The sequence below is a fragment of the Anomaloglossus baeobatrachus genome, chromosome 2, assembly GCF_048569485.1.
Source record: "Anomaloglossus baeobatrachus isolate aAnoBae1 chromosome 2, aAnoBae1.hap1, whole genome shotgun sequence".
NCBI lineage: Eukaryota > Metazoa > Chordata > Amphibia > Anura > Aromobatidae > Anomaloglossus > Anomaloglossus baeobatrachus.
In genome coordinates, this window is record NC_134354.1 from 530,119,145 (window position 1) to 530,144,988 (window position 25,844).

Genomic DNA, 25,844 nt, shown 5'->3' on the forward strand with positions numbered 1-25,844 from the left:
AGGATGAGACTTTACTACAAGATGAGGACAAGGAAGTGGGGCATTACTACAAGAAGGGGACAAGGAAGGGGAACATTAATAAAAGATGGAGACCAGGAAGGGGATATTACTACAAGATGGGGACAAAGAAGGGGACTATTACTATAAGATGGGGACCAGGAAGGGGGACATTTATTACAAGGATGGAGATGAAGGAAGAAAAAGTCTACAGTAGAGAGTATTCATCAAAACCTACCTTGCAACTGAATCTCCTCAAGGAGAGCCAGTACCGTCTTAGAAGGATTACCTTATATTTATGACAACAAAACAATGGCCAATTTTATATACAGTCTTTTTAATATAAAAATCATTCAATTGTTAAATAGGTATCATATTATTTTAAAGCCAAAACATACTGAAAAATATATATGAATTAAATGACATTTTATAAGCAATTAAAACAGAAAAAATTAGTTCATGATTTAACAAAATCAGAGTGTAATACTGCAAAACAAAGCAAAACTCTGCATCCATAGCTGACAACTTTTCTGTCTTCTGCAACACATCAAATATATCTCTTATCTATCACAGTAATGAAAACAAATCAGAAGAAAAAACACAAGATATCTGTTAAAGGTGTGATCCAACATGACAGTATTAGGTATAACCATGAGTGACTGTATTGTACAAAAATACATGTATCATTTGTAAAAATCATAATGCACCAAGTACAGTAAGTGTTATTATAAATGGTGGAAACGAAGATGGAAACTCAGCAATTCCTGGAACATTGTCTGTAATGAATTTATTATTTAGAATCCAATAGACATAGGTTTGTTTTTCAGTCTGTTACTGTGAGCACTATAGACTTAATCTAAAAGGTACGGTAAGTCTTGAATTCTAAAAAAAAAAGTTTTTGTTGTTTTGTGGGTAATTTTGACAACTGTAGTGAATAAACATTTGGCAACATTTTGTTTATATGTGTGCATAAGTCAATGAATATTCTAGAATTTGATCAACACAGGCTTCTGGATGTAGATCCCAAAAAATAAGGTATTTCCTTTTTTATATTAAGTTAAATTTCAGATGCAAATTCGTGAATTAATAGTTTTTGTTTTCCAGTGTAAAATTTGTATTCGAAGCAAACACCTACCATGTCTAATTCTAACTACTTGTGCCTTCTTATGTTGCAAGTGGCTTATGGGTGTCTTACGGGAGAAGTATGTGACCGCTTCTAAAAGTACTACCTATGGTCAAAATCCATTTAGACATCTATTGTTGACCAAGATGGAATCTGACAGCAGATTCATGCTGCACGACTCACAGGAAGGATGGATCAAAGCCAAGTGTGTTATTCCAGGCATAAACGTTTTACTTAAACTCAGTGGTGTTTCAGAAAAAACACATTTTTTAAAGCCAGTTGGAGATAATGCTATTCAGATGGCATGTCCACGAGGCAAGTCCTCTGTGGCTTCTCCCAACCCTGTACCCCTTGATTGAAAAGTCTCTCTCTACAAACATAAGGAGAGACCTGTAAGTCAAAGCGAGTGGGAAGAAACCAAAGGGGACTTGCTTCTTAGACTAGTCATCTAACATGTCCTATGCCACTTTTTAAAGTTTAATTTATCTGAAACATCACAGAGTTCCAGAATAAAGCATGAATGCCTGCCATAATGTAGCCAGTATCTGATTAAGGCAGCTCATGCTTCAGGCAGCATGAATAATAATATGTAATAATAATATGTGTGTGTTAGCAATAATGAAAGTATCCCCATTCATCAGCTCCACTTTAAAATAAAAAAAATACACTTGTTTTACTGATTCTGTCAGGGGTCCAGTACTTTCATTTTTTAATGAAAAGAAAGAAGAAATATAATAAAAAACTGGAACTCTAATAAAATAGTGATGAACAGCAATAAACCTATTGGGTTCCATTCAAAACTGGATTGGTTATTGTAGATCTAAATCTGCTATAAATGGAAATCATGATTCTTGTGTGGACAAAGCCTAAAGAGTATTTCCAAAGATCGAAAAAACATCTGTGTACAAACTATTACATTTGTTAAAGGGAACTTGTCATCTGTTTTTCACTCCATGAACAAATACCACTCCCTTTAACTGTTCCTTTGCTGCATTCCACAGATGTGACTATCAGATCCTGAATTCCCCTGTATATACCCCAAAATTCCATATGATGTGCTCCCACACTGTATGTAAATTAGGGTTTCCATTCAGTTGGGTGTAATCGCATACCCCTGCTTTGATTGACATGGATGACACATCCTGCTTTAGCCACATAGTGAAACACGATCTCACGCTTGCGCAGTACCCTCGCAGGCCTGAGAAAGTGCACTCTGCTCTGCCCTACTGTGGGCAGGGCATATAAGATCACTGTACAAGCACTGAGTGACATCATTGCAGTGTCATTCTAATTTTGGTGCTTGCGCAGTGATGTTCTATGTTCTGCCCACAGTAGATCAGAGCAGAGTGCACATCTGCAGGCCTGCGAGTCTACTGCACAGGTGCAAGATCTAGGTTCACTATGTGGATGTTGCGGGGTGTGTGATCCACATGAATCAAAGCAGAGGGACGTGATTAGCAGCAGAGAAGAGGGACAGATGCTCCAGAAATGACACCCATTGGACAGGATCACCCTAATTTATTGACTGTGTGTTAGCATATCAAATGGAATATTGGGGTGTATACAGGGGGAGTTAGATGCTGATAGACATGTTTGTGGCATGAACCAAACGAACAGTTAGAGGTGGTGGCATTTGTTTATAGGGTCAGGTTCCCTTTAAATTTTCTTTTAAGCATGTACCGTATGTCACAGACTGAGTCACATTCATTTCTGTTGAAACTGAAAAGTTAAGAAAGGGTAATTACTTTCTTGCTCACTTATGACAACATACTACTAATGTTTCCATTATTGCTTTTTCACTTCATCAACAAATAAACAGAATTGTATTTTAATAGGCTAAAAATAAGCTGTAACACATTTGTAAGCATTAAGTCATTGGTACCCAATCATACTGATGATCCCACAGGCATATATTTTATTAAAAATGTTCTTGCACGGTGAATAGAAAAGGAAAAGGTATTTTTTTAATATGGAAGACAGAAATGATCGTCTGGGTGACTGAATGATAGAATAAAGTCTTTAAACAGATAATATGGCCACCGGAAACTGCTTACAGCTACTTTATGTTCTGGTAACTGAAGGCAAGTGGAGAATAAAACAAAAAATTCCAGAAAGACTGCTGACAATAAAAAGGATCCAGGAACCAATTTTCTTTTTCCGGTTATTAGATGGAGGTATTTTTAACATGGCTTTATAAAGACTGCATTTAAGAGTGTCATCTTGACTTAAACTGTACAGTTGTATTGTGCTTAAGGCACACAGTTGTTAATGTGCAGAAATGTATTGCCTGGTTTTAAGATAATGATATGTACAATAATCCTATAATGTTTGTGCTTTTATTCAACCATAAATAGCATTTTTACTTATGTACCAAAATCGCTCATATTTAAAAAAAAAAATATGAAATATGTTAAAAAGACTAAACCTCAAGCAAATGGCAATGCTTTATATCAAGACTCTACTGATCCATTTCATACATCTAGATTTTTTACTTCAGGATTTATAGGCAATCTGTAAGATAAAACCTCTGGATCCAATAAAATTGGAAGCATATGATCCCGAAAGTCTTGTGCATTTGATACTACCGCCTAATTGAAATGTGTATATTGAATATGATACATAGATGGCACAAAAAATAGTTGACTTTTCTCTATGAACATGAAAAAGCAACGAAATTTACAGCAAACCATATACAACTATTACGATAAATGATATCTTATGTCATATTGGAACACACCTTTAAAAATGTATCATAAAAAAACACAATTCGAGAACATTGAGCCGCCAAATCTAAATTAGATAAACATAAAATCTCTTGTCACTTTTACAACAGAGAACACTAATTGTATTGGATGTAAGTGATATAAATGTGGCTTAGAAAAAATATATTATCTTCATTTTAGAAATAGCAAGATTAGATAAAAAGTAAATAATAGTAACGTTTCAGAAATTGATGCAGCTTAATCACCAGTCTAAAAAAATGTTTATTTTTGTGAGTGCGTGTGAAAGGTTTGAAATAAATGTGAAGAATGTTTTTTTTTCTTGTTTTCCTTTGCATAAAAAACAAACTCGTAATCTTAAAGTTGATATATTGTGCTATAAAGCATATGTGATTGTACCATGCTACATACTGGATGGTTTTCTTAATACTGAAATATGTATAACGTAAAGGGTATATAACTAATTGTGCTAGCATTGCGTTTGGAGTGTAAAATGTCTAAAATGTTAGACAAAAAATATGACAAGGCATGCTGTCACAATAGCAAGCACAACGTAAAATACATTGATAAATTATATGTATATATGCATTCTATGTAAATATATTATCAATTTCCATGCAGTGTAATAACAATGCTTGTAGGGGTGAGTGTACTGTTAAATAAAATACATTAAAATGTTACACAGCAAATATCCTGAGATTTGTCCATTTTCAGAGGTTTAACAAACTGGATACAATTTACTCTTAAACATATTGGGCAAATATAGTGCATGACACTGTCATCGCTCACTGTCCATGTCAACATTATTTTGGTGAAAAAAATCATTATATTTCACTAAAATAATATAAAAGTTCATATAGGATAAGTTTATATAATGGATAATGATTGTTGAATGCCACCATAAAAAGGGGGTCAATTATAAACCAACCCACACAAGAGAAGAAAATAATTTGTACCCAAAATGTTACCTATCACAAAAATTGCACTGCCCATCACTCTGAAATAATAATAGTCATGGCACCACATTATTTTTGTGCCATCCTTAACACCCATAGAAGAAAATGCTTTTCCTACATCTCATATTTACATTTTTTTCTGGTTTTAATTTTTGTAGTATACACTTTTGGCGCTATGTATACTTTCCAGGAATGCCCACAACTGTCACCCTAGTTTTCATTGATAGATGTGACATCACAGCTATTGCACGTGACCGCTGAAGCCAATCACTTGATTCAAGGATTTCCTGCCAAGATAATTCTACACTGAGCATGCCTAAGAACTAAGAATAATGTCATCCTGGCAAACCCCTTTACTGCATCATGTTTATTGAAAATGGTCTAGTAAAAAAACAAATTAAAACAAGACAGCAAAAGAGTAGGAAACGCTATTTTGATATCTCGATTTATATTCACATGTACTTTTTTTGCACTGGTTAATTTGAAAAACATAAACTTTATAGGAAGCATGAAGCCACTATGTTACCTATTTGTTGATATTATCTCAATGTCTCTAAAACATCAAGTTCCAAATCTAATATCTTTATGTAGCTAGGGCAGGTGACTATGTACCTTATGGAATTAAAGGGGTTGTCCACTACTTTAACAATCTCTTCTTATTCCCCATTGCCCCCCTAAAAAATAAAAAAAGCCTATACTATGGTACCAGCATGGTTGCAGCATTGTCGGATCTCGTGTTCCTGGGGTTCAAGAGACATAGTGATAACACGCAAGCCCCAGGACGAATCAGTGTCGGCTTCCTTCTTCCCACCTTCAAATGTTTAAATAATTAACAGGAAGTGAGAGCTATGGCTGCCACTCAATTCCTGATAATTACTTAAATGTCTGAAGGCAGGGAGAAGGAGGCCGGAGTTAATTGGTCATGGGGCTCGCATGTCATAATAATGTCATGTGGGCCCCAGGAATGTGAGAAGCAACATCGCTGGAATTACTCTGGCCACAGAGATGAGTATAGGCTTTTTTATTTTTATGAGGGCACATATGGGGAATGAGAAGGGGTTGTACAATCCCTTTAAGAGGATGTCCAAGCAAATAAGTGTATTTATATTATTAAAGAGTTTGTCCACTACCCTGACTGAGTTACTGGTTTTGCCATAAATTCTTCAGGATAACACCCTAAATATAACCCTATACACCTTTTCTGCTAAATTTCATGTTGTTATATGCCTTTTTGTTTCATGTCCTGGGGCCTTGCATCAGCTCTGTTTTCATATTGACATAGCGATCATTTCCTCTTCAGAATCCTCTGCTAATTTCTTACTACGTTTCCCATCATTCCTTCTGCTGGGCTTCAAGCCAGCAGTGAGCACAGTCCCTGTAACTTTGCCTATACTCCTCCTTCTCCTCAACCAGAGTTGTCACACACAGGCCCAGCACCATCTCCTCTATGGAACACTGCGGGGAATAAAAGTAATGCACAAAGCAGCATTACACCAGCCCTGACAATAAAGATTATCCCTTACTCCTCCTCCCTGACATGGATGATGGGATGGGTAGGTTGGATCAATGGATGGAGGTGTACATGTAAATACACCTTGCCATATACATACAGATGCAAAGAAGATCTGGGTCTGCAGGTAGAGCTGTGTCTGCAGGGAAATGTGGGTCTGCAAGTAGAGCTGTCTCTGCAGGGAGAGTTGAGTCTGCAGGTAGGGCTGTGTTTGCAAGGAGCGCTTGGTCTGCAGGAAGAGCTGTGTTTGTAGAGAGATCTGGGTCTGCAAATAAAGCTGTGTGTGCATGGATATCTGGGTCTGCAGGTAGAGCTGTGTCTACAGCGAGATATGCATTGGCAAGTAGTAGAGCTGGGACTGCAGGTAGAACTTGGTTTGCAGGGAGAGTTTTAGAAACTGAGTGAGCTATACTGAATGTAGTCCTGCCCCAGTTTCCAGAGTCTGGAAATGAGTAAGAATCTGATGTGACATCACAGGAAGCAAGGAGAATTTCAGCCAGAGATTGTGTGATCATAACAGCAGCTCAAGTTATAGCAAAATTTGGCAAAGTATTTAGTGAAATATTTATCTATAGCAGTTAGTTTACATGAAAAGGACATGTAAAGTAGTGGTCAACCCCTTTAAGAGTCCTTTTCTACGTGATAAACTTAGAAAAATATTCTGCTTAGGACTGATCTTATGAACAAATTAAGGCGGGCTTTGCACGTTGCAACATCGCAAGCCGATGCTGCAATGTCGCACGCGATAGTCCCCGCCCCCGTCGCAGGTACGATATCGTGTGATAGCTGGCGTAGCAAAAATTATCGCTACGCCAGCTTCACACGCACTCACCCGCCCTGCGACCGTCGCTCTGGCCGTCGCCCCGCCTCCTTCCTAAGGGGGCGGGTCATGCGGCATCATAGCAACGTCACACGGCAGGCGACCAATAGCGGCGGAGGGGCGGAGATGAGCAGGATGTAAACATCCCGCCCACCTCCTTCCTTCCGCATATCCTACGGAAGCCGCGGTGACGCCGGTAGGAGATGTTCCTCGCTCCTGCGGCTTCACAAACAGCGATGTGTGCTGCCGCAGGAACGAGGAACCACATCGGTCCGTCACGTCAGTGTAATTATGGATTACGCCGACGCTGCAGCGATGATACGATTACGACGATTTTGCGCTCGTAAATCGTATCATCTAGGCTTTACACACTACGATGTCGCATGCGATGCCGGATGTGTGTCACTTTCAATTTGACCCCACTGACATCGCACCTGCGATGTCGTAGTGTGCAAAGCCGCCCTAACTCCCCAAGGTTTTCTTCTAGGAACAACTGATTTCAGTCATTAAATGCTGAATTGTATTAACATGGTAATGACAACAGGAGATAAACTATTAAAATAAGAGCAAATAAATTAGAGGTTTAAAAATGGGGCACCTTCATTTTCATGGAAAAAGCATTCAAAAATTTTGGATGGCTTGAAGTCTATTGCTGAGTTGACATGAGAGTATTTGATGGTTCGCATATGGGCTGCCATGTCTGGTCTGGCTGCGAGGTCTCCGTGTCTGAACTTTCAGCCTCAAATGTGTCTATGAGGATGCACGTTCATGTCGGGAGACCATCGGTCAGTCCATATACAGATGGTGAAATAAGAGTAGCACAATTATACCCCCAAAATTAACCATATATTTTCTTACATTCCTTCTGATCTCTTAAATATTTTGTGTCATTATTGCAAAGATCTGAGACCAGAAAGAAATGATTTGAGGCAATTTACCCACAACCCCAACCCAATATTTCTAAAACTCAGGAACTTGCAAGCGATATTAAAGTGTAAGGTCAGAACAAACATATATATAACTAGTCAAAATAGGCACTGCACTGCTTAAAATGTGCTTCAATGTTATTTTATAAATGACCTCCACTTTCTTTTATAAAGTAGGGCTAGAATGGGTGTTATGTTATGCCAAAGTTTCATTATAGCCTATCTAAGTAGAAAAAATATACTGCTCTGTACAACATGTGGTTTATATAAATAGGAATCCAGCAATGGGTTTGAGATCAGTGCATTTAGACATTTAGATGGATTCCCAGATAATGTTGACATGTATCACATTATGTGCCATAATATCATTTTCAGGAGTAATCATGGTGGGCAACCAACAATAAGTTATTGACAATCTGTAATAATGGAAATTCTCAAAACATAGGAAAACAATAAGGATAATGAACTGAAAGTATGGGATATGAAACATTAGTCTATAAAACAAAAGTAGAGCTGTGTGAAAATAGAAATAAAGATGGTGGTTGTAATCCCATTCTTGAAGTATCATATCAGAAATCATGAAAAGTGTATCTCAAGCAGTTGTTCAAAAGGTACTTCTTTTAAGGAAGATCTGCATTGTTCAAAGCTGAAAAATGATCTGTCCCTTTTCATGTCCTTTTCTGCAGAATATATTTACTCATCTCATATGAACGTGTGTGAGCATTGAGATGCGCGTGCACATACATTCATATCAACATAACATACGCCAGTGAACTCTTTCCTGTTTCACTGCATACAATTAACTATGTCACATGATCCATCAGTTGACATAGTATAACCAGTAGATTAGGTTGAAGAGAGAAAATGTGATAGGAAAAATCATTCTTGACCATCTGTCTATGGCGTTTACATCAGTTAGATCGGGGATTTTAATTTTTAATTGTGAGGATCGTCTCCTTAGATGGTTCTTTTTGCCATGAGGAGCAGTTCTGTCCACTGCACGGCGCCCAAATCCATCACGAGTAACACTATGTTTTCTGTACTGAATTCCTGAGTTATCGAAAGATGTTGTTGAATTTCTAACATCAGTGACGCTTGTTGTAATTTCATTGCCAGTAACTTCATTATGGATTTCAAGTGTTGTAAGTAAAATATTTCCATGAGCATCCACCTAAAGAAAAAAAAAGATATATTTTTTTCTTATTTATAGGATACAAATTATTTTATGAATATGTCATGTGATATTGGATTATCTTGAAGAGGTTTTCTATAGGGATGACATTAACAAGCAAGGATATTGCTAATAATTGATGGAAGTCCAACTGCTTGAACCCCCACCAGTCATTAGATTAAAGGAGCTGCAGTGCCCACTGCTCCTACTAGTCATTGATGTGCCCAACCTTGTGATACTCCCAGACAGCAGCTGCATACAAAACTGCAACACAAATGCATTTACTAAAGGGGAACCTTTCATATCAGAAAATGCTATTTACCTGCAGATAGAGGACTAATCTGCAAGTAAGTAGTGTTACAATGATGCCCAGCCTCTTACTAAAAGTATGGCTATCAGGAGAAAATGTGCTTAATTTCTCCTGGGAGCTGCTGGCTTTCAGTGATGGCTAATCACCACTGCTGGCTTTCAGGGGTGGCTAATCACCACTGACAGCATCAATTACTATATTGTTAGAGGTGGCTGCAAGCACATCCTGTCACTTTGATTGACAGACATCTCTACAGCGCATCTGTGCAGAGTGAGATATCAATAAAAGTGCCAGTGTCGGCAATGGTCACAGTATGGTGAGTGGGGCTGTAAGTAGGGACCCCTATGACTAAAAGCTGGTGGGCCCTGAGATGAAATAAGCTGATTTTTTCCTGGTAGCCACACTTTCAGTACGGCAGCTTGGCAGCATTGTAATGCTATTTACTTGCAGATTAGCCCTTTATCTGCAGGTAAACATCAATTTTTGAGCGTCTGGTTCTTTTTAACTCTTTTACCCCCGGGTGATTTCCCATTTTTTGGTTTTGTTTGTTTTTGCTCCCATTCTTCCAAGAGCCGTAGCTTTTTTATTTTTCCATCAATCTAGCCATATGAGGGCATGGTTTTGTGAGACAACTTGTACTTTTAAATGAAACCATACATTTTACCATATACTGTACTGGAAATAGCAATTTAATTCCAAGTGAAAAATTGCAAAAAGATGCAACTGCGCGATTGTTTGAGAGGTATTTTATTGACCGTGTTCACTATATGATAAAAGTAATGTGTCAGTGTACTGCCTCAGGTCGGTAGGAGTTCGCAGATACCAAACATGTATAGGTTTTACTTTTATCTAAGTGGTTAAAAAAAATCAGAAGTTTGTCCCAAGAAAGTGGGGCACTTTTTATGCCATTTCGGCAACCCATATCATTCTCATTTTTCAGAATATGGGGCCCAGGGATGTCTTATGTTTTGCGTCTCGAGCTGACATTTTAAATTGTACCATGTTTTCACAGATGCTACGTTTTGATCGCCTGTTATTGGACTTTGTGCAAAATTTACCATGACCAAAAATGTAATTTTGGCATTTGGAAGTTTTTTGCAGCTACGCCGTTTAGTTATCACAATAATTGGTTTTATATTTTCATAGATTCTAAATGCAGGGATACCAAATATGTGTATATTTTGTAACCCTTCAATTTTCAATGGAACGAATGGGGGTTATTTGAACTTTTAGTTTTTTTATCTTTTTTTTACATTTTTTTAATTTATTTTATTTTACTAGTCTCCCTAGGGGACTATAAGGATCAGCAGTCTTATCGCTCATTCATTTCTGCTGATGAGAGCAACACAGCTCTGATTAGCAGAAATGATGCATTCTTGTTACAGCCGCTGTTCTGTTGGTTGTAACAGGATCAACGTCATGATAGCGACAAAAGTCATCACATGACCTGTCGCTACCATGGCAACCATTGGCTCCAATGGCAGTGGGGAAAGATGCATTCCCCGCTGTGGCGATTTAAAATGCGCTGTCACATTTTGACAGAACGATTTAAGGGTTTAACAGGCGTGCGTGGATTGCGGACCCACCCGCGCCTGATAGCTGCACATGTCTGCTGTTTAAATCAGCAGATATGTGTGGGGATCGCCGGTGGCTCACCTCAGCAGCCAGCGGTGATCACCCCTTCATGATATAGGATGTACCATTATCCTAGGTTGTGAAGGGGTTAACACTAGAACTACTGGACTCGTGACACCTATATAGAAATAAGTAGTCAAAATGACTACCTCAGTAGTTCTAGTGTTAAATTGCCAAAGTAATCTCTGCTTTTTTATCTTGATATTTGAGGCATATGCTCAAATTGTCAGACCACATACCTATTAAAAGTATATGGTAGCCATACCCTTAATAAATCTCAGAATTTGCTCTAAACATATTTGATATAACCATATTTTGCTGTAAGCTGAATTTATAGTTTGTCACTGATCTTTTTATAAGCAGTATAGTTAGCCTCAGAGAAAAAAAAAATATCTTTCTTGGTAAAATGCTTTTTATTTGCAGACTGAGTTCATGAGCGCATAAACAAATTATACTACACGCACTAAATTTTTACGGTCCAACAATGTTATCAGCTGCATATATAGAGCTCTTTGTTTTCACTATTAAATATTTTCATTGGTTTGCTATATATAGATTTTTTTTATAACAACTTGCTACCGGTTCTTATTAGTTTTACAGTTTTCTTTGTAGTTAAAAAAGATGAATATTTTGATCAGACTCAAAGTTAACTATTGTAAAAAAAATAAATAAAAAAAATACTCTACATACAGTACCAGGCAAAGGTTTGGACACACCTAGTCATGATGTGATTTTACTTGTTCTTATTAGAATGTGCACATTGTAAGTTCAAACTGAAAGCAGCATCACCACATAAGGAACATATAAGGAAACAAGGAGTAAAGAAAGACATGTAAAACAAATCGGAATATATGTTAAATGTTAGATTTCTTAAACTACCTATCTTTTACTATAATGACAACTTTGCACCTGCTTCGAATTCTTTCAAGCAGTTTCATTGAGTATGCCTTGTCAAGATGTCATTTGTGCGGTCACTGGCTTTCAGAAAGGGTTTAAGACCATCATGTGTGTTTTGTAGAAGTAGTGTTGATACACAGTTCCACACAGAGCTGAACCCAATTCCACAACTTCTCTAAGCCAGAATATGGCAAACTACTCAATTTTTTAAAGGGAAATAGCAGTCTATTATTTTTTTACACATGAGGGTCAGCCAGTCAAGAAAACTGCTAGTGGCTTGAAGTTATCTTTAAGTGCAGTCATGAAAATCATTTGCTATGATGAAATTAGCTCTCATGAAGAACTACCTTAGAAATGGAAGACAGAGAAATACCTCTACTGCAGAGGATAAGTTCATCAAAATTACCAGCTTAGCAGCCTCAGAAAATACAAACTGACAGCACCTCAGATAACAGTCCTCATAAATAATGGACAGAAAGATATCAAGTAGCAGACACGGTTAAACAACATCTCTCCAGAGGAGACTGCAACAAGTAGGTCTTAATGGTTTAATTGCTGCAAAGAGACCACTTATTGTTGACCCCAGAAAAGAATTGTTTGTACCAAGCAACACAAGGACTGAAAAATAGATCAGTGGAAATCTATACTGATATTCTATGACAACCTGCCATTTCGGGCTAGTGTGGGACCACCATTTGTGTTGGCATAGGATAGGACAATGAAACTGGTGACTCTATTGGTGATTTTGTTTTATTTTTTTAGCAAATTTGTATTGGCATAGGACAATGACACAAAACACATCCAAGCTATGTAAGGGCTATGTGACCAACAGGTAGAGGAATGTAATGCTGTGTCAGATAATATAACCGTCATAATCACCTGACCTTAACTCAATTGAGATTGTTTGAGATGAGTCAGATCATAGTGAAGGCAAAGCTGCCAACAAGTGATTAGCATTTCTGAAACTCCTTCAAGTATATTAAAAAAGCAAACATTTAATGTGACTACCTGATCAAGCTGTTTAAGAGACTGCCAAGTGGTGTAAAGGTGTCACCAGAGTAAAGGGAAAGGGGGTACTTTGAGGACCCTAAGCATAAACACATATACTAGATTGTGTAACACATGTTTCTTTACTCCTTGTTTCCATGTTTGCTCCTTCCTGGCTTTACTAGCTTTAGTCTGAATCTACAATATGCACATTTCAATAAGTACCAAGAAAACCATAGCATGAACAGGTGTGTCCAAACTTTTAACTAATACAATATGTTAAGTTGTACTTTTCCTCTCAGGTAGCTTTCAGAATAAGCTGTTGTGTGTAAATGAGGCATAACATTATTTCCAGCCATTATATGACTTGTATCCTGATTTTTTCAGCACTTTTACCTGTGCAGGATTTTTCTCTCATTTTCAATTCTCTCTAAGATAATGGGTGGAAACTAGCTGCTATGATATCTCCCATTCACAGCACACATAAAGAGATGGATTACTGCTCTACTCACTCTGTAGCACACAGACAAAAGTAACAATGTGAAGACATTATACAGCAGTGCTGAGCAGTGTGGCTATGAATAGTGATGGGCAATCCCGAACTGTAAAGAACATGGATCGTACCGATCACATGGTAATCGTGTACACGATCCCAATCACAAGCTTTCCGGGAAGCTCATGTTACAGATCGGGTCCAGGGGCTGTAAAAAAGCCCGTAGCCTCCCCTAGAAATGTCGCATTGTTTCTTAGCGCCATTTCCAGGCGCTTTACCCGACTCGTCCAGTGGCCCTGGTGGCAGTGGCATGCTGAGTAATAAAGGGGCTAATACCAGCTTTGTATTCTCAGATGGTAGTAAGCCCAAAATTCATGGTGTCACGCCAAATTTGACATGGCCACCATGAATTTCTAGTAAACAGTAAAAGACAAACACAACACAGAGAAATTATTTTACAGCCCCCCGCCCCATCCCGTAACTGTAAAGTCCAAGATCGGTGATCGGATGCAAGATCATGTTATCTCGATCCCGATCTTTGAGTCAGGGGATCGCCCATCACTAGAAGTGAGACACCACTTAATTCTTCTTCAAATTACGCAATAAAAATTGATATGAAATAATAATAATGATCACAATTAAGTTCATCCCTCCACAACAGTTACGGTCTCTAATGTGGCCCCTTGGGACAATGAAATGCCTACCCCTGATATAGAAGTATGTTCTGTCTTAATCTTACAATACTAATATCTTTGTTTTTTATGGAATCTATTAAGAAGTTACAGGTTTTTTTCATGTGTTCCTCCAAGATCAAAAGGTTAGGAGTGGACTGGTCAAAAGATTTGATTATTCTGTTTATCGGTATTCTTCTCAGTGGCCAATAATATACACATATAATGTAACATGAAAAATTTAGTTTAATGGCAATTATATTAATTTATTAAATTTCAGAATTTAAACACTAGAAGTGTCCCTTAACATTGCTGAACAAATGGATGTGTTTATTTCTGTAACAAATTTAATATATAGATGTATATATCTGTGTACCATACTTATTGCTTTTTTGAGCTATTTGGTGGAAACCATGATGATCAGACAGGCACACATAATTATTATTCACCGTTTATTTCTGTTCACTGAGCATGCCATTCAGATCCTGTGTTTAGCTGCTGAGTTTACAATGCTGACAAAATTGTCAGACCTGAATATGCCAGGCGTAAAGTATACACTATTTCTGCTTCTTATCAGACCGGAACTGATTAAATAAATGTTTCAACTATATTATTATTAAATGATGGAACCAGGCACACATGGCGAACTGCATGAGAGCATTGACTGTATTGCCTAAATTGAAATTTCACTGAAGTGGTGATTTTGTTTACTGCTGCAAAATGTATGTGTTAAGATTTATTATGGGACATGTTTATTTTAAAAGTGCATCGAAAGAGATTGCACATGTTTACCTTTCCAGATCTGAGACTGAATTAGATTGTATTTCGCTCTTGTTCATAAAGAGTGCAGGAGTATAAATGGTGGCTTACATTACATTAGTACTGTGTGACAGAAAGATATGCTTTACTTGCAGACTGCCTACTCTAAAGACTCCCCAGAGTGTCATGGCTTTGGTTATTGATGGAACAATGACAACTATGATGGATGTTGACAGATCCCATTGACTTCTAATTAGTCCTTCAGTTTTATCTGAGTCTCTGTGTTTATCCAACACTGAAAAAAATAACACTGTACACCATTCTTGATATAAAAGCAAAAGACATCTGACACAATGGAGCCTAGGGGAAATGAAAAAAGAGCAAAAGAGATCACATTTAGGTCAAAGGGTATCTAAAAGGGCAGTTAGTTATCCCTTAAAGTGAACCTGTCAGCTGCAATATGGACCAGGAACCACGGGCAGTTTTGGGTGCATATTGCTAATCCCTGCTTAACTGTCCCTGTATCTAGTAGCATAGATAAAGGGATCTTTAGAAAAAGATTTTCTAAAGATCTTTTATGATATGTTAATGAGCACAAGGACTAGTTGCAAGGGTGTCAGTTCATGCGCTCATTCTGCCCTCTTAGCATGCTAGCACGCCCACAGGGGACTGCTAATAAGCTACTCAATGCCCATTGCCCAGCGTCATAATCGGAAGTGACGTGTGTACCTGTGTCTGTTGCACAGTCTCAGACTGCTGGGCTTTGGGTCAGTGCACATGATCAGAAGTCCCCGGCACTTCTGGTCATGCGCACTAGACCTCTCAGAAGCTTGGGAGCGTATGTGCCGCCCTATGCCACCAGCCAGCGCTGCTTGAGTCCGGACCTCCAGGGGTGGTGGCTCGAAGGTCTCCGGACCTGGGGACCTCGTGGACACGCCGAGTGAAAAGGGGGATGGACATATATGTACGTTGTAAGTTCGTGACGCCACCCACTGAGTGTGGTGAAGTGGGACACCACCGCTGCTGTTGCGGGACACCCGGGGGAGATGTTTTGCAGTAAGCTGTTAACCCCTCCGTGGGCAGGGATGGTGGTCCTGGGACCCAATGGCTTAGATGCAGGGGGAATGACGACCGCAAGGGGTGTTGGTGTACTCACTGTTGGTAAATAACACACAAGTCTATAGTAAACCAAGGTGGTAATGACGTCCTAGTGTGAAACGTAGGAGTCTGTTCCCAGCTGGATGTGACCTAAGGAGCCGTGCTCGCAGATGCTGGCCCGTGGGATCTATGGGCCCTGGCAGTGACCTCTTATCCCTATCGGTGGGCTGTTGTCTTCCATGAGGGACTTTGGGTGGGACAGAACCTCTAGTCATGGCCTAAATCGGTTAATTAACCAGCTCCAGTCGATTCTGGCTTCTGGGTCCGAGTACCCCCCTTTGTGCTACGGTTTCCGGGTCGGTTCCCCGTGTCGGTACTGGCGGGCTACAACCCTTTCCCAGTCCACCTCGGTTCCACCGAGCCGTCTTCCCTTCTCCTGCTGATGGAGACCACCGTTTGCCTCCTAGCCAAGGCACCAGGGCTCCTACCCTGGTACCGGTCAGTTTACTTCAGGCCTGACACACAGGCCTGACCTCCGCTCTCCTTGAACTCTAAAACTGAACTGTCTTAGACTGACTGTTTCTCCCGCCCTGGGCTGTCTAAACCCCTGGGTGGGCGTGCACCAACCACCTGGCCACGCCCACTGGTGTGTCTATCTGTCCCTAAGGGGGTGACTAGGGTTTAATGGTTGGCTGAATGTCTCCTAAGTGTGGGAAGGTATTATGCAGGGGCCTATTTGTGACTACCTGAATTCTCCAGGGCGTCACGCTTACATCCGGCTTCATAGTGCGCATGACCGGAAGTGCGGTGACCTTAAGGCCGGTGTTCTGAGGTGGTGCGACGGACACAGGTACGCGCGTCACTGTCGATGATGACGCAGGGCAGTGGGCATTGTATAGCATGCTAGCACGTCCCTGTGGGCATGCTAACATGCTAAGAGGGTGGAATGAGCGCAGGAACTAACACTTTTGCGACTAGTCCCTGCGCTCATTAGCATATCAAAAAAGATCTTTAGAAATATTATTTCTAAAGATCTCTTTATGTATGCTACTAGATACAGGGACAGTTAGAGAGGGAGTAGAATTATGCACCCAGAACTGCTCATGGTTCTGGATGCGTATTATACTTGACAGGTTCACGTTAATCATTGCATTAGATATTGTTTTCAGGGCTCTGTATCAATTACCAATTACATTCTCATAAATGTATGCAATTTGATACAAATACAGTAAAAAGAGTTTTACCCTGTTACTTTCGAATTTGGAGCGATCGTTATTTGCCTTAGCAGTCTTCTCTGCCAGCTTCTTTTGCATTTGTGGGCCTCTTCCAAAAAAGATGTAGTTGACAAAGGCATACTCAAGCAAGGCCAAAAATACAAATACAAAGCATCCCATCAAATACATGTCAATGGCTTTAACATATGGGATTTTTGGTAATGTCTCTCGGAGATGAGTGTTTATGGTTGTCATAGTCAGTACAGTTGTAATACCTGAAAAATAAAAAAAAAGATTTAATATAGATATTAACATAGCTAAATTTATTAAGAAAAATAATAGAAATCAAATAAAAAATAAGACTCTATACTAATGGATCACCATGTCCATGTATACCAGGAATATTTTTGGGTTAGTGAAATTTCTTTTGCAACACAATATGCGATGAGTATGTTTTTTTTAATTGAAATTATACAATAGACTTAAATGATGACCAAAAATGCTATTAAAACCACAATAAAAACACTGGAAACAGTAGTATATTTTACGTCAATAGTATATTTTAAGTCAACAAATTATGCTAAACCAAAAATACGTGAAGGAGATCTTTTATGTATGATGAGCAGCCATCATCCAATAAACACAGTTACTAGTAGTTAACGTAGAATTTATTTAAGGCCATATACACACAATGTACAAGGTAAATTTTTTATGCCAAAAAGAGTTGGTGCAGGAGCAAACATTTATGAGATATGCAAAACACCAGGGAAGTCCATCCAATGAGGGGAGTCTAGTTTAGGTTCTTTGTGCTTAAAAACAAACCAGATATGATCTATTCTGCCTTGGCACCACTCTCTCCAAAGAATGCAGAACAGTCACATGGCTATGTTTCGTATGACCGTGACATAAGTTTTGTATGCCCGTGACGCTAGTATTGTATGCCCGTGACACTGGTGAAGAATTGGCTGAGAATCTTTGTGAAAATCATCTTACTTCTGACAAATCAGCTATTGACCAGCATTGGAACTCTATTTTTATACTCAAATAGGACATTCTTCAGTCTATTTTCTTCACTTGATTCATAGCTTCAAAGAAGCATACAAAAACGCCAACAGGCAAGGCCTACGAACGAAACATTTCTTGGTCACTAGTACATTCAGTAACTTGTTAGACATTGATCTTTCTTTAAGTGTAAAATGTCTTTGGAAGTACAATATTTTGACTTCAAAATACATTCTGTACTGCTGTTATTTGTCAAGGCAAGCAATAAAATAAAGCATGGCGGTTACACAGTTTATATGTCGTTTTCTTTCTACTTTATCACTGCTGTAGGCAATGTTGTATCTACCCTATACTGATCTGGATTACACAGATTGAAACCTGTATTACATAGTAAATATTGCAAATTATAAGCTCAAAATTTATGAACTTTCATAAAAATATTTGAAGCACAGATCTGAAATGCAAACAGTCACTTATTCACGTGAGGCAGTAAAATGACAAACACTACCGGAAGGGACTGTTGACATTCGGACAAAATAGAATTGCATTTAGTCAATGTTGATATTGTTTATTGTATTGTTACTTCCATTGTAAAACTGTCACTGAAAATGTAAACCATTTTGCATGGCACTGGAATTTGTTAGCTTTTATTGCGCTGTTTTCTAATCAGTCACATGTTGGGAAGTTCTAATTCAGTTCAATCAGCAGTTAGAAAACTGAATTTCTAATATTACTGCTGCAGAAATGTGGTTCTGTAGGAAATTACCAGACTTATCTATAAGTATTAAATATATCAGTGTTAACTAAAGGTTAAAATGAACTGGTATATAATGCATAAATTATTGAAATGGTACAATAGACTAACTAATTAAAGACAAACGTCTTTGAACATCTAGAACAATATATATAAATAGTACAGTACTTGTATATATCATACTTGGCTTAAGCGGGCTTTATACGCTACGAGATCGCTACAGCAATCTCGTTGGGGTCATGGATTTTGTGACGCACATCCAGCCGCTGTAGCAATCTCGTTGTGTGTGACTCCTAGGAGCGATTTTGGATCGTTGCAAAAACGTCCAAAATCGCTTCTCGTTGACATGGGGGTCCTCTCCCAATTATCGCTGCTGTCGCTTGGGCGAAGTTGATCCTCGTCCCTGCGGCAGCACACATCGCTACGTGTGACACCGCAGGAACGAGGAACCTCTCCTTACCTGCCACACACCAGCAATGAGGAAAGAAGAAGGTGGGCGGGATGTTCGTCCCATTCATTTCCGCCCCTCCGCTTTGATTGGGCGGCCGCTTAGTGACGTCGCTGTGACGCCGAACGAACCGCCCCCTTAGAAAGGAGGCGGTTCACCGGTCACAGCGACGTCACCGAGCAGGTAAGTACGTTTGACGCTGCCGTAGAGATAATGTTCGGCATAACGATAGGGGCGGGTGCTATCGGCTAGCGATGTCGCAGTGTGTAAAGCCACCCTTAGAATATAAAATTGTTATGCATCTTATACTACAATCCACATTTCTGTTTTCACTATACCTTTATGACATAATTACAAATATAACATAACCTCAAATTGCTTTGTGTTTCACAAATCCTGAATCTCTCTAGTTATCAATCTTCATATGTTCATGATAGTAAATCCTGCATTGAGTAGGGGGATGGACTCGATGACCTTGGAGGTTCTTTCCAACTCCACCATTTTATGGTTCTATGATAACCGGAATACAGAACAGATTGAGGTGTAGATAAGCACTAGTGCCCCACACTTGCACACAGGAGTAACACCTCTTTTCTATATAGCCTATTGTTATAGCGTACCTGCTGACTCTTCAACACTTGTGTTCCAGTAGATAGGAGACTGTAGAGTGAATATTTTTATTTGCGTACCCTCAACTCCCTTTTGGTAAGCTTGAACTATGTCCTGTACATGCTTCATTACTATCATGGATGCCAGCCTTTGGCAGATATGCATAGAAAACATTGGGAAGTTCTGCTTTTCCAGAAGTTCCAGAATCATTCTGTAGTGTCTGGGAAATTTGCCAACAATTCAGAAAGCAAAACACTTTTTCCAAGAGCCTCCTAGATGTCTGGAAGAGTTGGCAAGTATGAGTTACAGATGAAATTGACTTCTGCTATTAAGTCATTATGTGTTATCACTTTCTAGGCTATATTAAAAAGCTGTTATGAGTTTTGAGATGGTAACATGAGACTACTTGATGATGGTAAGATTATAGGGTTAGATTTATCAATACTGATTTAAGCAAAAAGTAAAGCAGTTATTAGAGATGGGCGAATATTTACAAACTGATTTTTAGTTGAATTTCAAGATATTTGCAGGCCTTGGCAAATTCGAGACAATTTGTGATTTGATGTGTTCAAATTGCTTAAAAACACCCTGAATCATTTTACACATTGCGTAAGATTGCATCAGCCAAAGAGAGCTCATATGACCCTTGACACAGCTGGGTGGGTTTCCCCATAATGCCTTGCAGCTATCACATCACATGGTATTGTGCAGCCAATCAGCAGGGAATATTCGCATGGTATAGTGCAGCCACTCAGGAGGGACTATTATAGCCACTATTAAAGCTTAGGCAGGAAAAGCAGCAGCAATTTTAGACGTTTACAGCTTAGGAAGAAAACCTCACAGTGCACAACTCAGCATTAAAGATATGGAGAGAAAGGGCTAAAATATTGGACAACTACAGACAACTACAGCAGAGTTCAACTTCTGAAGTGCTGAAGATAGAAAATTAAATGATGTTCTTTCCACTTCTGGATTAACTCTCCAACAATGCTCACTGGAAGCTATAGTAGTTTACAAATTCTTCTGTAATCAATGTTATCAGTATATTTTGCAACAATAAATTGGTGAGGGTCTTGAGACAGCTCACTGGTTTTACCCATCATAAGGTGTTTCTTGTATGGCACCTTGGTAATAAGTGTCATGCTAATAGATTGGTGTAACCCCTCTGCAAAGTGGTATAACTAAGTGCCTAACTAGAACCTCTGAACACCACACAGGAAGAAAGATGGAGTGTGAACCACAGAAAGGGTAACCTCTGTCACTTACCCTCAGCAACCCTAAGCTTCCTGACATCCCTAGAAGAGTTATTTTACCCTTGTGCGGTTATAGCGTGCTTATGGCTGTCTTACCCTAATCACGACCCTGTCTAGTAAGCAGGGCAGCAGCAACATTAGTCCTGCTCTATAATAATAACAACACAAAGGGAAAACGACAGACAAGGGGAAAATAAACTGCATTCAGTTAACATGCATCCCAAACAATAGGTGTGTAAAAAAAAGGGATGGAAAGGGAAATAAATAAAAAAGGAGATAATGAATAGAAAAACACCAAACAAACTTCCAAGCAGCTATCTCCAGGATTAAGTCCAAAATGATTTCTATTTCCACAGCGCAAACCTCCATGCCAGGATCATGGAAGAGCAAGCTATCACTCACAACTACCTCGGCAAAGTAGTAAGTTCTTATGCCAGAGGAGAGAAGAGAAATCAGAGCAGCTGAGACAACTTAAGATGGCAAACCAAGAAAGACAAAAAGAACTGCTTAAACCTAGCAGCACCAGCACAAGGAAAGCTCAGCTAACTGGAAGGCAAAGCAAATCATACCAGTGCAGGCATACATGTAGCCATGTGCTGCAACCTTTTAACTCCTAACATAGGGGAGACCTCTCTCTGTCGTGATAACACCAGCTGATATTATTTTTCACTAAGTGGCAGGATTGCTTTCTCATTAATAAATTTCAGCTGGTGTCATGACTTTCCATGTTTTTTTGCATCTTTCTTTCTTCAGGTGTTGAATACTTTTTCCCCGTGTCATTTTTAATTATTACACATAACTTAATTTATGGCCATCTTTGTCTTGATTTCTTTTCCTCTGTGGATTGGATGTGTTGTTTCCGATATCTGGCGAGAAATGCATGCACTTTTAGGAATATATTTAATTAGAAAGTTGGTGAAATGTTAAATACTTATTTCACGCTTTATGAATTATTTGTGAAACCTTTTGCATATCTGTTTCTTTCTAGATCAATTTGACAATCATATGGGCCACAATACTTTTGCTCTTCTTCCTTTTTTATTGCAATGGGTACCAAAGTGAGGAAACTTAAAGCATGTGCACAATGGGGGAAAACAGGAATATTAAATGAAAGCAAGGGAAAACTCACACCAATCTAACTGAGGACAGAGGAAAGGTGTTGGGAAGGTAAATGAGCAGTCACAGGACAGTAACACAACTGGTCTCTGCCCAGCATGTAAAATCCCTTAGTTGCAGTGCTGGAACTCCTAAGCTGTAATCTACCTAAAAATATAACCAGTGAAGAAGACTGGTGCAGAGTTGGTATACACTGACGAGCAAAAGAGTAACAATATTTTGAGCATTACATTTTCAGGCTTTGTATCTCATCATCAACTACAGCTTTGAATGTGAAACTACATTCACTAGACAATCTTGGTCATCTCATACATAAATTTGAAAATTATTTAGCATATGATCAGTTACGCAGTTTTTCGTAATATCACCGCAATGTTTCGGTTTTGCGCCTAAACATCTAAATGTAAATTTGTATTTTTTAGCTGGTAATTTGTAAATCTACCTTGGCTTTCAAAACTACCTGAATCCTTTTGGGCATGCTGTCAATAAGATTCAAGCATGTCTTGACAGAAAACTCCTCTGATGTCTAGTAATGGGTGAACCCAGACTATAAAATTCAGGATCTGTGCCGGATACATAGTATCCATGCACCGATCCTGGATATGGAATTCTCAAGGAACGCCATGTAACTACCTGGATCCAGCTATCCAGATAATTTAAAAAAAAAAGGAAAAAGAAAGAAAATAGGGAATAAGGCAGGAGTGTTATACTTACCGAGTCTCCTGGCCGCTCATTACCCTCACACATGTTCACTGCTTCCCCCACCCACCAGCAGTTACAGGGACTGTGATTGCTTAAAGTCAGATAATGCCCCCACCCTGTGTGACAGAGTGTCTGATTGCTTGGAATCAGACACGCTGTCTTCTTGTCTATAGTGCTGTAAAAATAAAAAAATTAGTGTAGGGTCTCCCATAATATGAAACCCAGCACAGATAAAGGATTTGGCTACAGGCTACAGCCCCTAGCTGTGTGCTTATCTTGTCTGTGTATCAAAATAAGAGGGACCCCATGCAGCTATTTTTTTTAATTATTTAAATAAATAATTAAAAAAAATTGTGTGTAGTCCCTCCAATTTTGATACCTAGCCATGATAAAGCCCAACAGCTGGGGGCTGGTATTCTCAGGCTGGGATGACCCAGCCTAAAAATAGGAGCCTGCAGCCACCCACAATTGTCACGTCCATTAGATACGACAATCCCGACACTTTAACCAGCTCATCCTGTATGCCCTGGTGCAGTGGTGAGATCTTACTGCAACCAATAAGAGACACTGAGAATGCCAGTGGGCGGGGGAAGCACTGAATATGTATGACCGTAATGAGTGGGCCCGGAAGTAGTGTTACTGCCACATGGGAGACTCGGTAAGTATAACGTGCCAGTTCAAAACACCATAGCCCTTACTACAACCATTTTAAATAACAAAATTTGTGTCCCCATAGATTTATATGGTGACCGACATCTAGGCATATATCCAGGATTAATTCTGGTCCCAAACTGTTTGTTTTTTTTTTGTTTGTTTTTTTAAATCTGGTTGGAACAGCCAATCCCGAATATCTGCAGGTACGCCCATCACTATTCATGTCTCTTGAACACATTCCCAATGTTGCTGCATACTGTTCAACTCACTTGGGTATGTATACAGCTTTTTCTTCAATGTCTAGTGCAGACATTTCACCACCAAATTTGCATCTACTGGCCGAAAACTGTACTGAAACGGTATCAAAATAGTTTTTGTGCATTTCTTTTACCAATTGATGCAGATTTGGTGCTGACATTTTTACGCCAGATTCCTGCAACCAATTTACACCTTCTAGCCAACACTTGCATCAAAACCGCATACATTATGATGCAGCATTGATGCAATTTTTTGCCAAGAGGTGTAGATTGGGTGCTGAAATATGGTGTAAAAATTTCAGCACCAAATCTGCATCTCTTGGCAAAAAAATGTGGTTTTCTGCCAGGAGATGCAGGTCTCTGAATTCAGTGACTTCACTGAGTTGAGATCACTGAGTTCACTGAGGTCCCCTGAGGTCAAGTTACATGCGGTCACAGGTGGAGGGCTGTGGGAACCTCCAGTTGTGACCGCAAATAACCTGAGTGACATCACTGCTCATTGCATGGCTCATTCTCTGCCTGGAAGTTACAACGTGCGGTCATGTTCTATAGCCGCACGCTGTCACTTCAGATGTAGCAGAGCCAGGATTGGTGTGGGTTCTTGTGTGGACTATGTCTGACCTGGGTGTTTTGGGGGTTAATAAAGTGCTGAGAGAGGGTGTATTTTTGTATTTCATTTCAAACAAAGGATTTTTTCAGTGTTTGTAAAACTTTTTTTCATTTACAGATTAGTAATGGGGAGTCTAATAGACGCCTCCCATTACTAATCGTATGACTTAATGGCAGCTGTGGGCTGCCATTAACCCTTTATTACTCTGATTCCCACCACACCAGGGCAATTGGGAAAAGCTGGGTAAAGTTCTGGGATTGTCACAGCTAATGGATGCAGCATTCCTGGGTGACTGCAGGCTGCTTTTTTTTAGGCTGAAGGGTGGCAATAACTATAGGTCTCTCTAGCCTGAGAATACCAGTCCCCAGCTGTTGGGTTTTTTGTTTGGCTGAGTATCAAAATTGTGGTGACCGTACGCCGTTTTTTTTTAAACTATTTCTTTACCTAATTAAAAAAAAGCTGCATGCGGTTTCTCCTATTTTGATACACAGCCAAGATAAGCTCATGGCTGAGGGCTGCAGCCTGTAGCCGTGGGCTTTATCTGTATCAATATTTAGGGGAACCACACAGCATTTTTTAAATTTATTTATTTATTTTACACCAGAATAATGTTGTCAGAGAGGGTGGGGGTGCGGTCTGACTGCAGCCAATCAGAGACGCCGGTGGGTGGGGAAAGCAGTGAATATAGTGAATATATATAAAAGATAATTAGCGGCCTTGGAAGTAGCGTGGCAGCCATGGGGAGACGCAGTAAGTATGTCCTGCTTTAACCACTTGGCTTCTTTTTAATTTTCTTTGCCAATATTTGACATCGCTTTGATGGGGCCAGAAGAGGATGGTTTCTGCAAACTGAAAATGTACCGATCCAAAACAAACATTTCCGACTTTATGGTCAAATGTTGGTTTTCCGATCCCAACCTGATCCAGCCAAGCATCATACGATTTTGTAATTTTCCGATCAAGATTACTCATCTCTACTAATCATATGCTAAATAGTTGCACATCAAATGTATGTATGAAATGGTCAAGATGATTGTCTAGAAGATGATATTAGTCTCATTTTCGAAAATGTAGTGGATGGCGAGATATGGAGCCTGAAAGTCAAATGTTCAAAACATGGTTACCCTTTTATTCGTCAGTGTAAATAGCCCC

The 25,844-nt window shown here is 39.2% G+C and overlaps 1 protein-coding gene across 1 annotated transcript in view; it reads right to left on the minus strand.

Moving 5' to 3' along the window:
- Window positions 1–314: 314 nt before the first annotated feature.
- The window catches only part of GABRB3 (gamma-aminobutyric acid type A receptor subunit beta3), a 364,589-nt gene continuing 339,059 nt past the window's right edge, over window positions 315–25,844 (minus strand). Inside the window, exons 8-9 of the mRNA XM_075336609.1 lie at window positions 17,318–17,562; window positions 315–9,223 (exon numbers count right to left, since the gene is read on the minus strand). Of these exons, the coding sequence (XP_075192724.1) occupies window positions 8,873–9,223; window positions 17,318–17,562 (596 nt within the window). The 3' untranslated portion in view covers window positions 315–8,872. The remainder of the gene's footprint in view (window positions 9,224–17,317; window positions 17,563–25,844) is intronic.